This window comes from Hydra vulgaris, chromosome 07 (assembly GCF_038396675.1).
Source record: "Hydra vulgaris chromosome 07, alternate assembly HydraT2T_AEP".
Classification (NCBI taxonomy): domain Eukaryota; kingdom Metazoa; phylum Cnidaria; class Hydrozoa; order Anthoathecata; family Hydridae; genus Hydra; species Hydra vulgaris.
The window spans coordinates 14468516-14485741 of NC_088926.1; the positions used below are offsets into that span (position 1 = coordinate 14468516).

General features: G+C 31.2%; 1 protein-coding gene across 2 annotated transcripts in view; it reads left to right on the forward strand.

Annotated features, from left to right (window-relative positions):
- Window positions 1–17226, forward strand: part of LOC101236869 (FAS-associated factor 1) — a 142404-nt gene that overhangs the window by 14109 nt on the left and 111069 nt on the right. For both annotated transcript variants that reach the window (XM_065801144.1, XM_065801145.1), the window contains exon 2: window positions 15682–15750. In XM_065801144.1, the coding sequence (XP_065657216.1) occupies window positions 15682–15750 (69 nt within the window). The remainder of the gene's footprint in view (window positions 1–15681; window positions 15751–17226) is intronic.

Genomic DNA, 17226 nt, shown 5'->3' on the forward strand with positions numbered 1-17226 from the left:
ACACTATTCAAACAGCAATGGCGCATCCCATAAGGAGAAAGCTCAACAAAACAACAAGTTAAGGAGCTATATCCAACATTAGACAATATTGTTTTACAACACAAACATAATTGCGTACATGACATACATGAACGATACAACAGCATACACAACAAAAAACAAACATAATTACGTACATAAAGTGACTTACGAGTGGATCAGCACCGCGCCAGAGGTCGAGACAGAACACAAATATGAATGAACAAAACAAAAACATGCATAACAAAACACAAACATAATTATGTACATAAAGTGACTTACGAGTGGATCAGCACCGCGCCAGAGGTCAAGACAAAACACAAACATAAATGAGCGAAAAAAAAACATGCACAACAAAACACAAACATTACATACATAAAGTGACTTACGAGTTACAATTAACCTTGAAGGATAAAAATTTTAAAATAAAATGTTTATTCTTCCGATTCAGATGTAGAACTGAAATCGTTACTGTCGCTGCTTTCTTCGCTACTATAATCAGTAACATTGCTAGCATTAGCTGAATCAAAGCGAAAAACTCTTTGCTTACTTAAGTAGATATCCACAGCACAACTCAAAATATCATCTCGTTCTTGGTATGTGAAATTCTGGTCATTCCCAGCTATGATTAAAGAGTCTTCCATTGTTGAGTGGTTTATCTTTAAACGCCGATCATTCAGTATTACAGTCAAAATACTGAAAATGCGTTCGACTGCGGAATTAGAGCCAGAAATACACATCATAAGTTCAACTAGAAGACTAAAGTTTGGAAACTTGATTCTATGATAAAGAAAAAAATTCTGCCACATTTCAAGAGGCGTGAGTGCAATGGTGTTTTGAGTATTTATTACTAGTTTTGCAGCTTTCCATTCCGGAAGAACCATTTTAAAATCTATTCCTGCAGCCTCTAGAGGGTAAAAGAGTTCCTTTAGTAATAAAGAGATGCTGGCATCACCATACATGCTGTCTGCTGTCCATAACTGTCACATTCTATCATTTTTTAACTGCGTTAACACTCCATTATAAATTCCAAAATTGACGCTTGCTCCGTCGGCCGTCTAGCCTGTGAGCCATCAGAGAGAATGGAGAAAAACCTTTTATCATTGATAATTTTAGCAACTTTTTCTTTTACGGCACTGGCAATGCAGGAGATATATTCACTTGCTAAAAAAATAAATTAAAACAATTTAAAATCAATTAAACAACAAAAAATTATAAATTTTATAAAAAATCAATAACCTGCATTTACCTTCTAAAAGAAGTAAACCATTAATTCTTTGACATTTTATCAGCGTCTCGAAATGGCTATGTGGCATGCTCGGTTTTAGAGCCATTTCATATGCAGTTTTTAACATCTTTAATAACGCATCGCGGCTGTCATGTGGTACCGAGTTTTCTATATCGAAGTTGGTTGTTTGACTACTTCCAGGATCTTTTGAGTACCCATTTTCAATTTGTACCGCCAACCTATGAATTTTCACTTTTAGATGGCGATCAACCTTTATTATTATCAAAAATATTCATGAATAAAATTAAATAATTCAATAAAATGTTGGTTACATAAATTCACGGCACATTTTATAATGCTTTATAAAAAATACTTTTAATGAAACAGTAAAAATATTCATAAGTAAAAATTATGTTTAAGTTATTTCCTGGACAGACAAATTAAAATAAAGTAAGTAATTTTAATCTTACCTGATGTTTTGTCACCAAACAAGTTCCCTCAATAAACGAATAATTCAACGCTCCTTTAAATAAAGGATCTTTTAATATAGCTGTTTTGTGCCTAGCACAAATTTTACACCATATTTTAACAACTAAGCCATTTTCTTCCGTGTACCCGATAACTGATTCTTTCCCCCAAGAAAGAAAGGTTGTTAAGTTCTTAGATATTGGTTTACTAACTCCAACTATTTTAGCTTCAGTTGCCATACTTGCAAACTCGTTATACTTAAAGTTCCATTTTTCTGTTTTAAATACTAATTAAAATTAAAAAGCCCACTCACTAAACGTCATCAGCGGTATTGTGAAGCAGTTCCGCTTCCTCTTCATAAAGTATTTTTAACCTTTTTAGTTGATTTCTATCTTATTTTTAGAGTTTTTTTAGAATCTTGTTGGATTTTTGGGAGCCGGGGCCTTTTTATGTTATGCTACAACGTAAAAAATGACTTAAAAAAAGGTCAACTTGGCTATTTCGGGGCCTCTAATGTTATAGCCCCCTCCTTAATCCACCGCTGGAAATGGAACACAAGTATATAAATTATATCACACTCTTTGATAAATAAGAGAACATTTGTTTTCTTTATTAAGCAATCGTAAAATGTTACTTTATATTAAAAATATCGCTTAGTTTTATAAAAAAAAATTATATAAGAGCGATGTTTCGAAACTATTTGTTCTAAACGCAATTTATATTGCTTTAATTTTTTCGCGTTAAAGTTTTTTTTTGAATTTATAATTGTCTCTCATCGGTCCAGATAATCTTTTTGCGCTATTTTTTTTTTTTTTTTGAAATGTTTTCAAAATGACTAAAAAATCTGGCCAGTTTTTCGCAACTAAATATTATTTCCGTGGTCAACGATCGCTCCGATCGCTCCCGCTTCTTGACCAAGCCTGTATCTAAAATAATGAATGCTTTTTTATATAACAATAAATGAAAATAAAAATTTATATAAATTAATATAATAATATATATGATATATACGTATATATTATATCTATCTTGAAATATTATATTTTATAATATAATATTATATGCATATACAGCTTATATAAATTTATCTTCAACATTAAATTTTCATTTTTGTTTATTGTTATATAAAAAAAGTGACCATGATTTAAAAAAAAAACTTGAAAAGTGCGTAAAATCAACAAAACCCGCAGTTATTTTATGGTTCAACCAACCTTTGAAATTTTCATATAATTTTCAATCCTTTAAGTCATCCGTCAATCATTATCTTGCTCTACAATCTTCATCTTTTCTCTTTCAGTAGCTTCCAACTTTAATTAGTGGCTGCTTGCAGCCTTGTTGGAAGCGAAGATGTTTAAAAAAAAAAAGATGTGTAAACTTAAAAAGAATATATGTAATGTGAATAAATGTAATGTGTAAACTTAAAAAGAATGTAAATGTGTAAACTTAAAAAGAATAGGATAGAAAAAAATAAGAGCATATCTTCAACATTTATTAAGCTCATGAAATACAACAGAGTTTTAGATTAAACCAGAATTTTACCACAAAAATCCGTTCTGTAAAATGTGATTTTCGACATACCTATTATAATAAGTAATAAAAAATTTTTAAATAATTGTGTATTATTTTAATATTTGATTTTATATTTTTTGCCAGATGTATCAGTTGAATTATATACTTAAAAACTTCATCAAAAAATCTCATTTGATATTTTGTCCCTTAAAATAAGTCATTACTATTAATTATGTTCATTTCTCTTAATTTCTCTTCATAAATAATAAATATTTAAAACAGAAATAACAAATAAAATGATCTCAATAAAAGAAAAACTGATTTTCTAATTAAAAAAAAAAGAAAACTTATAGATAATTGCTTATTGATCGATAAATATATCAAGGACATCTTTGGGTCATCTTAAAGATGTCCTCGATATATTTATCGATCTTATCTATAAGTGTTCCTTTTTTATAATTAGCAAATTAGTTTTTCTTTTATTAAAATCATTTTATTTGTTATTTCTGTTTTAAAATAGATATTTGATTTTATGTAGTAGTTAAGTGAAATTTATTAGCGATGGTGTGGCAAATCAAAGCAGACTCATTGCTGCTGCATTAAGTTAACTAACAGCAATAAAACATAGTAAAAATTCCTTCTTTAAGTTGTAATATTAACATGTGCATTGAGGTTCAGAAAGCAGTTTATTAATCACCATAATTTTTTTTTTTTTAATCACATTTATTATTCAAAAAGGTTACACTTATCTGGTATAATTAAAGTATAATTTAAAAAGTTAGAGCTGCGAAATTTCTTGGAGGTCAATAAGTTGGATATTTTTTAATGTTTTTCCATTACTGCATGCAAGTAATGAAAAGACATTAAAGATGACACAAAGCACTTAAGACTTATTACAAGAATGGCAGACTAAGTATCTCTGCCATTCTTGTAAAAATTCTTTAGTGCTTTCCAGTTTTGGAAGCAGTAGTATTAAAGCAACCTTTTTAACTATTTTCAAAACATTTTATAGGCTCATAAATTGTATTCTAATAGACCATGATGATTATTTTTTTATTTTTTTTTACTAGTGCAGCTAGTACAAAAGTTTTTTTGAAGACAGTAGTGTACTTAACACGAACCAAAAATGGAAATGACTTGAAACTTTCCAAAAATGTGAAATAGTATCATAATTTAGTAATGTAATATATATATTGTAAAAGTTCTGGCATTAAAGTTTTTACCTTTTTTAAAAAAGTAACTCTAAGTAGCATGGCAGTTGTAAGGCTTACTTTTTACCACTTCTGAACAAAACAACTTTGTCAGACATAATGCAGTGAAGCATGGTATTAAAAAAAATCATTTGGTGTATGTATTTTGCACATATTAATGTTATTATATGCTGAGTTTCATAGTTTTTACTTGAGGTTTTACAAGCACTTTTATGTTTTTTTTGTTGTGACAATCGTAACAAAAAATCCAATGCTTTAAAACAACAAATATAACAAAACAATCAATGATGTAAAAAAAAATATATATAAATGATTATTAACAACCATGTATATTATGTTTAAAAAAATGCAATTTAACATTATCAAAGTTTTCAATTATGGATATGCCATAAGATTTTAAACACTAAACAACAGGACTGTAAATAAGCGTCAAAACACATTTATATGACCCTTACAACTTTAAAACCATGCTATTGTAAGATAAAATGATTTTTTTAACAACTTTTTTGCTTAAAAGTTTTTTTTAAATAGTTAAAAAAAAGAGTTTTGGTGTTTAGTATGTGTTTTCATAATTTTTTTGCTTTTTTTTTCTCTTTCTCCATATTTTTTTTTTTAAACATCTTCGCTTCCAACAAGGCTGCAAGCAGCCACTAATTAAAGTTGGAAGTTACTGTAAGAGAAAAGATGAAGGTTGTAGAGCAAGATAATGATTGACGGACGATTTAAAAGATTGCAAATTATATGAATCAGGAAAGCAAGATGAAGGAAGCGAATTCCAAAGAACTGATGTTCGAGGAAAAAAACTAGACAAATAAGCGTTTTTGGAGCACTTAGGAACAGTCACAGAAAAAGGATGACACTTAATTGAATGACGAGTAACACGAGAATGAATTTTAGTAGATGGCACAAGAGACGCTAGCTCTTTAGAGCAGTGCCCATTATAGTATTTGTAGAAAAGAGAAAGAGAAGCAACATTACGACGATGTGATAATGGTTGAAGGTTGGCTGCAAGAGCAGGTCCAACTATGTTTACAATGCGTTTTTGCACCTTGTCTAAAAGAGAAAGGGCATCATTAGTAGATCCGCCCCAGATATGGCAACAGTATTCCATACAAAGCCGGATTTAAGATTTATAGAGATAGAGAATAGAATCCAGAGTAAGAAAGTGGCAAGCTCGATAAAGAGATGCAACCTTAGCAGATGCTAATTTTGCAACCGATTTGATATATGGTTTCCAAGAAAGATTGGAAGTAAGAGTTAATCCTAGAAGATGAAGAGTAGGTGACTCATAGAGTACATCACCGTTCATAAATATAGGAAGATCTAAATTATTGCAATAACGATTGGCTGAAAAAAGTTGAGTTTTATCTGAATTAAAGTTCACCAGCCACTGTGAGCCCCATGCTGTAGCAGAAGTGAGATCCTTTTCAAGCTCAAATGCCCCCTCCAGCCAATCAGAGGGTGTTGGTTTCTTATCACGACAAGAATAAATGGTAGTGTCATCAGCAAACAATGCCACCTTAGATGAGAGAATATCTGGAAGATCGTTAATGTAAATTAAAAAGAGTATAGGGCCAAGGATAGAACCTTGAGGAACCCCTGAAGTTACAGAATAAGAAGAAGAGTGTTGTCCATCGAGGACAACTTTTATGCTACGATTGGAAAGGAAGGATTCAATGATCTTAAAGATGTTGCCGGATACATCATAAGAAGAAAGCTTATGGAGAAGACCAGCATGCCAAACTTTATCAAACGCTTTTGAAACGTCAAGAGCGATGGCCTTAACCTCTCCACCTTCATCTAATGCATGATAAAACCTGTCAGTTATTACTGTTAGCAAATCAGCTGTAGAACGAGAAGATCGAAACCCATATTGATGGTCAGAAAGTAAGTTATTAGATTCAAGATGAGAAATTAAGTGTTTGTTAATTAAAGATTCAAAAACCTTGCTTATGATAGGAAGAAGACTTATGGGACAGTAGTTAGACGAATCAGATCGCTCCCCAGAATTTTTGAAGATAGGGATAATAGATGCGGCTTTCCAGCAGGCCGGAAAACAAGACTCTGATAAGCACTTGTTGAATAGTTTTGAGAGTATAGACAACAGCTCCGGAGAACACTTCTGCAAGACAATAACAAGTATGTTGTCCGGGCCACAAGCTGTAGAAGAGTCTAGGCAGGAAATCACTTTAGATACAGATGCTGGAGTGATATGAATGTCAAGCAATGGATCAACCTGTTTGTTGGCAATATCAGGTAGAACGCAATTGTGGAATCAAGAGATGGTATTGATGAAAAGTTTTTAGCAAACAGTTCGGCTTTGTCTTTAGGTGAGGTGACAAAGTCTGAACCATACAAGAGAGGTGGAATTATAGATTTGCCCTTATTATTGATATTATTAAAGATTCTCTAGAAGTCACGAGAGCCTAATTTTTGAGATGAGATACGAGATTTCATGACCTGAGAATAGCGGGTTTTGGTGTTAGACAAAACCTTTTTACAGTTGTTTCTAGCAGTAACAAACAGACGTCTGTTTTCTGGAGAATTGTTTTGCTGATAAATATGGAAGTAACGGTTTCAATTGGCAATCGCAGCAGCACAGTGTGAGGAAAACCATGGAGGAGAGTGAGGCTTGACCTGGAATCGTCGAGAGGGAATAAAAGATTCCATGCCAGCCTGAATCCACGAAGTTATGTAAGAAGCACATTTGTCGACAGGAAGTTGAAAGATTTCTACCCAAGGGCCATCACGAAGAAAATCACGGAAAGAATCCCAGTCAGCTTTACTGTAGTTGTAAGAGGTTCGATAGTAGGGGTATTCAGGTGATGAAGAAGAATGAGATATTAGTTTTAAAGAGATCAAACTGTGATCAGAAGCACCTAAGGGTGAATGTGGAGAAACTGAGCACTGACTAGGATCAGAAACAAGACATAAGTCGAGTAGAGAAGGTAAATGATTAGGGTTGTCAGGAAAGCGAGTTGGAAAGTTGACTATTTGAGTTAGGGATTGAGAAAGGCAAAAGTTGTGGGCTTTAATGCCTGCAGAGTCACTGACACTAGAGCCAAGCCATTCAGAGTGGTGAGCATTAAAGTCACCGACAACAACTATATTAGCTGATGGATAAAGAGAGAGGGCTTGGTCAATATGATCAGAAATAACATCAAAAAGAGTACAGTCTTGAGATGAAGGAGATCGATATAGAACAAAGAGAAAGGCAAAAGAGTGAAGTGGTGCTAAACGAAAGCACATGAAAGAATAGTCTGTGGATTCAAACCTAGTTTCACGACAAACAGGTGAATTCTTACGAATGTAAATGCCCAGGCCAAGCATGTGACTATTGGAGTCTTTACGAATCAGAGGAAGATAACCATCAACACTAAGATCACAAGATGAGACAGCCGAACTCAAATTAGTCTCACAAAGAGCAAGTAGGTCTGGTGAACTTTGCAAGAGATAAGACTCAACAGAAGAAAAGTTACTTCGAAGACCACGAATATTAGTGAATGATAGGTTTAGAGAACTTGGTGATGATGATGGTTTTTTGTGTTTTTTAGTTTTTGGTACTTTATTGACTAGTTTTTGGTACTTTATTGAATTTATTAACTTGACTCAAAGCATAGATAGTACTCAGAACACCGTTTAATAGCCCAAGCAATTGCCTCATTACTACTAATAAACCCTAAGCCGTAACAAAGAGCTCCAAATGTGGCCTCCGCAATGCACACCAAAAGTACAAACAGGGACACCATCCATGCGCAACATGGCACTGTTAATACTTTGATATTTTTCAGCTGTTGATGGAATCAGCCTCTCTGAGAGCTACCACAGAGTTCGGGAAACCTGATTACCAGCCGGCCTCAGAACCATAAAACTGAATTTTAGAGCTGTACCCTCATAAGGAGATAATAAATGAGTTGCCTAGTAATAAAAACAGTGACACAAGCAAACCCATGCATTGAGTCAAGAAGATCCAGCATTCAACATCCTAAACTGGAAACAATGTATAATAAATATATCTGCGCCAGCCTAATAGATGCGAGGCTGGTCAACAGACATAATCTGTTTACTTTTTCTTGTAGGAGGCCTTCTACAAGACAGTTGCTGGGTGCATTTAACATCTGCCCAAGATGAGTATTTTTATCGAGACACCATCTCTAGCCTTTACTCAACCAAGAGCCCTAAGGCAGGGGGTGTTTTATATCGGAGTTGGCATCTCCTAGCCTTTGCCTAAAAAGGCGTATCCTACAAGGCAGCAGGACATGAAGCAGATTGTACTGGGTTAAATGTTACCAGTAGCAGGATAACCTGATCTGACAAAGATATATATATATATATATATATATATATATATATATATATATATATATATATATATATATATATATATATATATATAGACACACACACACACACACACACACACACACACACACACACACACACACACACACACACACACAGGGGCTATTCTAGACTGTTTTCATCAGCGTCGACCGTATTTGGGCTTCTCCTAAAACGAGAGTTATTCCAAATGCGTTGACCATATTTAGAACAACTCTCCTAAAATGAACATGGCGGCCTCTTGCAGACTGCTCCTCTAAACAGCTTCTTACGGGAACTTTTGGTTTTTGCATGAGCTATCTGTTTATTCATTAAAAAATTAAATGCAAAATTTGGTTTATACATGTTACAAGCATATGTTTGTTGCAACGATATATATATATAATGTTACAACGGTATATATATAACAAGCCTCATTTAATGTGCCAAGAAAAAGTTCTTTAGATAGGCATTGTCTTTGGGATCACACTAGCTATCTATTTAATTATTTACAACATTACTTATTTGATAAAAAATTTGACAAAGAACTATTAAAGTTTTTACTGCTAATAAAAATATTTTATATTTTCTTATTGTAATAGAATGCAGGCATTTTAAGAATTATTACAACAACTAAAAATTCCACATTAAAAGTGAATAATATATTAAAGTAATTAATATATAAAATATTCATTACATTAAAATAAAAACTGTTATGCAATAATTTAAAGTGTAATAACTTTTTATCAGTTGAATAATGTTATGTTTTATCTATATAATTTAAAGTGTAATAATTTTATATTTATCAATTTGTCTAATCTTATCAAAAACATTAGCATTTAAATCAGAGCTCCTTTTTAATTTTTTTTGCAACAAGTGTTCCTTTTAAAAAGCATTGCAGTTTATTATTTAATTAATTTCGTTTGTAACTAAAATGACTTTTTCATTTTAGTTACAATGAAAATTATACTTTTCAGAAATAAAATTATACTTTAGAGAGAGTTGTATATATATATATATATATATATATATATATATATATATATATATATATATATATATATATATATATATATATAATATATATATATATATATATATATATATATATATATATATATATATATATATATATATATATATATATATTAGGGATATGACTTTTTAATTTTTTTTCAAATAAAATGTTTCCTGTATCATAAATCGATGAACTTTTACCTAAAATCATGAAAAAAGGCCCAAATAGCTTTCTGCAACAAAAAAAGGTCACCCCCAAAATAAAAATTTGATTTACCATTTTTATACATTCATTTTTGACCGATGTTTTAATCTTAAGCTTAATTCTCAGCTTAATTCTATTTATTTCATTATTTTGTTATGAATTTATAAATATAACGCCACACGTTACCATGGCAACGAAACGGCCGTGTGCCGGCAAATACTTGGAATTGTTATGTGATGACGTCATTGTGTTACCACGGTGATATAGACGACTGTAACAGACTGTAGAAGATTATAGAACTTAGTAGAACATTCTGGAAAATCTAAATAATTATATAAGCGAGCTGCTGTCAGAGCTCAGTGTTGATAATGTCAATAGTTCTATGAAGTACTCTGCGTGTAACTGAGCTAATAAGGAACTACTGTAGCGAACTAAAGACGCTGTAAGTGTACGAAGTATAAGTAGTTGTAGCATTATCGTTAGGATACGGACTGGATTATCGAACTGTTATCAACATTGACTGGATTATCGAACTATAATTGGATTACTATACAGTTAAAGTATTTTATTAATTAAACGACTTTATTAAACGGATATTTACGCTCAACTATCCGTAAAGTCGTAACAATATTATATGATGTCTCACAAGAAAAGTCATACCACAGTAACAAAGAACAAGAAGACTTGGACTAAAAATTTGGTGAGATTTCAAGAGTCACACAGAAGAAGAGGAAGCGTGGCTGTAGAAGAACATTCACTCGATGAAAAATCCAGAATACCACTTCAATTGCAGATCGTAGGAAGATACCAGTTTCTCGGAGCATATGTTAAAGGAAGAAAAGAACGAATAGACCAAATTTCTAAGGAAATTACAAAATTGTGGGACAATAAACTGAATTTTCCACGTGTGTCTGATCAAGTGATAAGAGCAAAGCTTATGAAGGTGCTGAAGGTCTATGATGAATGTGTCAAGCGTGGAAAATATGATGTTCTCAATGCATTATTTGACATCACGAAAGTGAATGGCCAGTGGTTATCCTCGGAAGATAAACGTCTATACCACCTACAAAAAGAAAGTAAAGGACAGGTGGGGTACTCAACAGGACAAGTGGCAAGTAAAGAAACCATTCACCCTTCCAAGAGAAGGAAAGTCCAGTCTGGAACAGCAATACCTTCCACATCACAAGTCCTGTCTACCACAGACAGTGGTACTGAATCTGAAAACTGCAAAAGTAAGAGTGAAGATGATGAAGACGACGACGGTGATAAAGACGATGATGAGGACACTCAGAAAAAAACTAGAAAGCACTACAAAAGTAAATTTGCTGTAAGTATGGTTACATCAAGTGGAGTTTCCACAAAGAAAGCTGCTAAAATATGCAATGTATTATCACAACAAGGTATTGATATTCCAACTCCAAGTCAATCAGCAATTTACAAGTCCATATTCAAAGAGGCAGGTAAATTAAAAAAAGAAATGATACAACAACTTAAAATGGAACAGTGGTCCTTACACTTTGACGGCAAACGAATAGATGATAAGGAATATCAGGTAGTTGTACTTCAGAATGAAAGAACTGACGTGAAACTTGATGCACTGCGTTTAAAAGATGGCAAAGCTGAAACTGTTGCTGAAAAAATTGCCAAACTTATTGATGAATACAATTTGTGGAATTCAATTAAGATGATCATTACTGATACAACAAACGTCAATACTGGGAAGAGAAATGGAGTTGTTGTGAAGTTGCAACGTATGTTTAAATTAAAGGGTGTCACAATACCACAATTTATCGGTTGTCAGCATCACGTACTAGACAGGATTCTCCGTCTGGTGATGGACGAAGAACTTGGGGGTGTTACCAAATCTCCAAACATTGAATACCCATTTGTGTCTGAACTGTTGAATAAGTATGATGAACTGAAGGATAAGTTTGTGAATGGAACTGTAGAAATTCTTGATAAATCAGGGTGGAGAGACGATATGAAGTTTTTGTACCATTTAACAAGAGTGTTTAGGTTCTATGAAGAACAAAGAAAGTTCCCTCTGATTCACTTTCAGAACATTTCTAATATGAGCAATGCCAGATGGAACTCAAGAGCCATTCTCGCCATTCTGGCGTTCATTCTTATGCCTGAAGCGAGAAAGAATTTGGAGAAGGTTTGCAGGTTCATTTCATATGAGTGGGCAGAACATTGGTTTAGTAGTCAAAAGTACAATGACAATGACTTCAAGAATTTATCTGATGTATTGAAGCCTTACAAAAAGGCATTGCAGTCATTCAAAAATCACTGGAAGAAAGAGCCATCCGTCATCGACATACCACGAAGTAATCAGATAGCTGAACGTGCAATCAAGGTGATGCAAGACCTGTATGCTTCCTGCAGAAAGAAAGACAAACTGCAACTTCGATTCATTCTAAGTAATAAGCGCTAGACTCTTTATGAGACGTGAGCATCATGTGACCCATGTACTAAACACAGTAGGCCTATAGACACAGACAGTTATGTATATTGTTGTACTAGACGCTTTGATACTGTTAATTTTGTAATACTTGTATAATTATATATCACATGTACTGTGATATAACATGTTTTTTGTTATATCACAGTACATGTTGCATAAATAAATAAAATAACAACAGGAGTATGACTCTTACAACATCTTCAGCCTTTAATATTCATTTACTGTACAAAAGTGTACCTATTGAAAATTCGATTTTTTGGTTTTGGGGTGACCTTTTTTCAAAATATGTCAAAATGAAACATCTATTCGTTCTTTTTACATAAAAGTTCATTGAATTACGATACAGGCCTAGTAGGTTGCAAAAAAGTCATATCCCTAATATATATATATATATACATTTGACTTCAATAAAAAAATAGTGTTATTACTTTTATAATGCACTTAGAATTTTTAAAGTTCATTCTTAGTACAAACAACAAACTTTAATCAAAGCAGAAAAGCATCTAGAAAAAATAAAGTGGATATTTAAATATTTTAAAAACTTCAGGAACTTTTACAAATACACTTAAACAACATTATAAAAATGTACTTTATAAAAAGTTTAGCATTATGAAAAAAGTTACTAGTAGTCTGTAAAAATCCACATTAATTTTAAAATCAACTAATGAAAGTTTTTATTGGTTGATTTTAAAATTAACGCACGTTTATACAGACCATTAGTAACGTTTTTTCATAATGTTAAACATTTTATACAGTACTTTTATAAAGTTGTTTAATTTCCTTCACAAGTTATAAATATTATTTGAATATCTCTATTTTTCTAGATGTTTTTCTACTTCAATTAAAATTTGGGATTACTTTTGTTATTTGAACAAAGAATGATTTATAAAAGTTATAAATGTGATATAAAAGTAATAACATATTATAGTGTTATTACTTTTATAAAACAATTAGTTACTAGAGTGTTATTTCTTTTGTAGTTGTAAGTTTATTGTTTTATTTTTTATAACTTTTTCGTTATTAAATTTATGTTGATTTGAAAACAAAGAACAGGGTTTTTACATTAACCAAAATTTTGAAGACCAGATTTTTTTCCGGATTTTGCATTTCTCGATCACTTAATTAGTAAGGAGTAAGGAGCTTTGCATTAGTATAAAACTGTATCTTTTGTACATTATTTTGTAATTATTTCTATAAGAAAGTATATGTAAGTATTATCTTATACTATTCTCATTTGGAAGGGTTTAAAGTAACATAAGTTAATGTTATAATTTACAGCTTAAGTTATAATTTAAAGTTGACGTGTAATGAGCAAGTAAAATTTAATACTGCTACGACATTATTTCTAGTAATTGTTTTTACTTAAAATGATACTCAAAATAGTAAAAGTAAAAGTGCAAATATTACTATATTTTAACCACTTTTTACTAATTTAATTAAATTTTACCAAATTAATTTAACATTCTGACGATATAACACGTTTTATTTTTAAAGAGTATTCAATTTTTATTGTAAAAAGCTATAAAACAACAGTAAAACAAACTGTGCAGTTGTTTTATTGATATGAAGAGCTTGTCTTAATATAAAACAACTTCGTAACATTGTTTTATTGCTGTTTTATACAGTTCTGTTTAATTAAATAATAAAATTATTAATATAATAATATAATAAAAACATTAATAAAATTTTATTTGAACAGAGCTAAAATAATTAATTTTTTTTAATTTAAATTTTTATAATTTTGTTTTTTTTTTAATGTTTGTAATACTAACTCGTTTAATGTTTACTATAGAATATTTCTGCTTTTAAAATTATTTTCAAGAAACAAAAAATAATAATGTCTTTACAAAAAAATATTTAACTAATCAAAATGTTTACGATTTAAATAAAACTTTCTTTCTCACTTGCATTATCTTCTGAATCTTATATTATTACTGTAGCTAGATCTGTTTGACTTACAGGAATGATCCTCGCTATGCCACTTGGTATTACAGGTGTCGCTGCAATTAAATTTATAGTTATTGTCGACAAGCATTAAAATTCTTTTAAATTCGAGTTTCAAATTTCAAGTTTTAAATTTCAATTTTAGAAGAGGATTTTAGAGGAGCTTCTCTAAAATCCTAAACTCCTCTTTTTTAAAAACCTCCTCTAAAATCCTTATTATCCTTTAAAAAGTTAAAAATTTGATCAAATCTCCTCTTTAACTCAACTTTTTTTTTTTTTTTTTGATGGTGGTATAATGTTCAAAATACCCATTCCTAGTCTGCAAAACTGGTTAACACCTTATAATGTATTGGGTTATAAAAAATTGCTTTAACCTATCCATGCTATTTAACATAAAAAATGACATTATTGACCCCTACCAAACCTGTATGTATAGAAATATGGGCATCAAACCTAAAAAAAAAAAATCCTATAAAATCATCTATTTTTATTTAAAATTTTGTAGTTTTGCAAAAAAATCCTCTTAATTAAATGCAAAATCTCCTCCAAAATCCTCTAATATCCTCTCTTTTTTATGAAAATTTTATGTGGGCACCTTGATTTAGCTGTATCTCAAACCATAATTGAGCGTCATTTGAATGATGGCACAAAATTTAGTGGTATTTAAATGAAATAAAATGTTTTAATGAAACTGTCATAGTTAAAATTAAAAAATAAAAATTCAGAATAATGAACTTTATAAGCTAAATTTTGTTAACCTTTAAATAACTTAATAGAAATTAGAAATAAAATGCTGATAGTCTATCATGGAGATCCTCCTGATAGTCTATCATGGAGAACAGATTATTAAATTATGAATAAATAATGATAAAAGGAATAACTTTTGCAGCAGTGGTGAAGCAGTAGATCTTTTTTTTTTTTAAGAGAGACTGAGTTCAAACCACACCACACTCAAACTATGCTCAACTTTTTTCTCTTTGCAACTCCCTCCTCATCTCCTCCTCTTTTGCAACTCCCTTGTTAATGAGGTTTTTTGTTTTAGAGTTATAGCTGAGAGAGGGTTGTAGCAACATTAAAAACAAAGAAAACAACCAGTTAGTAGCTTCCTTTACTCTTTTTGCTTTTGGGTGAAGAATGTATGAAAAATAAATTTAACAAATGAAAAACGAATTCAGAAAGTCTTTTTTGTAATACCTTAAAATTTCTTAAAATAAAAAAATTTAATTGTTTAAAATATAAAATTCACAATGCAATTTATAGTAATATGGAAGGTATGTAAATAGTTATTTTTTTTTAGGCTGTAACAAGTATTGATGATTTTGAAACTTGCATATCTATACTTGAACCGAATGATTGGGATTTAAACGTATGTTATTCAAAGTTTTTGTTTTGTTTAATTTTTTCAAGAAGCATGAAAAAAGTTTTGGTGTCATTAGTTAGCTTTGCTAATTATTGACTTAATTATTTTTAAATGATATATATACCAAATACTTTTTGTATAAGACAAGATTGTTTTTTTGTAAAAAAATGAACATTAAAAACAAGATGGCTTTTAAATGCATTGAACATCAAGCTAACTTGGCGTGTCTATTATCTCCATATGAAAATAATAGACATTCTTTGGCTGTCCATCTTCATACTATCTATATAAAAATGGACAGCCAGAGCATTTTATTTGACTGATGACTTCTTTCTTCATAATAAAAAATTTAACTTCAGGCCAACACATAGTGTACTTGAGCTTGCTGATCTGCTGTTGGAAACTTACTAGACCATGGAAGAATTACACAAAATTTTTTCGAATTTGTAATGAAATTGGAATCGCTAGAAATAAGAAAGTCATTGTTAATTTCATGTTTATATTTAGTAAAACTTATCATACAATAATGAAAAATCTTTACAGGCGTTTGCACATCAAGTGATTTGAGCAGCTCAAGATTGCAAATTTAAGCCTTCAGAGAGAGATTTAATGATAGAGCTATTCTGCATAACATTTTTCGGAGAGATAATGCGTTGAGTTTGACGACTGTGTGAAGACTGCATCCATAATTGCTTAAACTAGATTAAGGAAGAAGTAAATGCAAGTTTCTGGACAACTGCAAATGAAGTAACATGAAATGAAGTCATATACAAAGAAAGACAAGTGGTGTTACAACTGTGAATCATTTACTCACTTTATATGTGAATGTACTTCTTTATGTAAGAAATGCTCCCATAAACATACTGTAAAAGACTATTACAAACATTAACGAAATCAGGAAAACTTAAATGGGACAAGTTTGCATTAGGTATCTGTGCAAGATCTAATACCAAAACAATACTATCTACTATCAACTTAATAAGCGGATAAAAAGCTACATGAGGATATTAGTTGCTTGCAATCAATCATTAGCAAAAATGTTACATGCTGTCTGACTATAAGCTGATTTGTGTAATAGATGTAATATACGGTAGTGTAGTGGTGTAGTGGTAGAGTACTTGCTTCATAAGCGAGAGGCGCTCAACTTGTTTCTCCGCCCAACGGCCTTGTTCGGCAAGGTTCATGTTTCAGAGTTACAGAGTTGAGAGAAGATTATAACCACAAGTAGCCTCCTCATCTGTAGTGACCTTCTTGGCCTTGGGAAGGTGAATTACAAAAAAAATATATATATCGCAACAATGGGCTGAATAATTAAGTGTGAAGAAGTTAGTGTTAAAATACACAATACAATGATTGGGAGCTTGGTGGATGCGTTGGTTTTAAGTGTTAGTAAAGTAATGAACAAATATGATATGAGTATGGGTTTTATAAAGACGTGTGATGAACTAAAAATTGACTCTAAAAAATTTTAATTCTGTAATT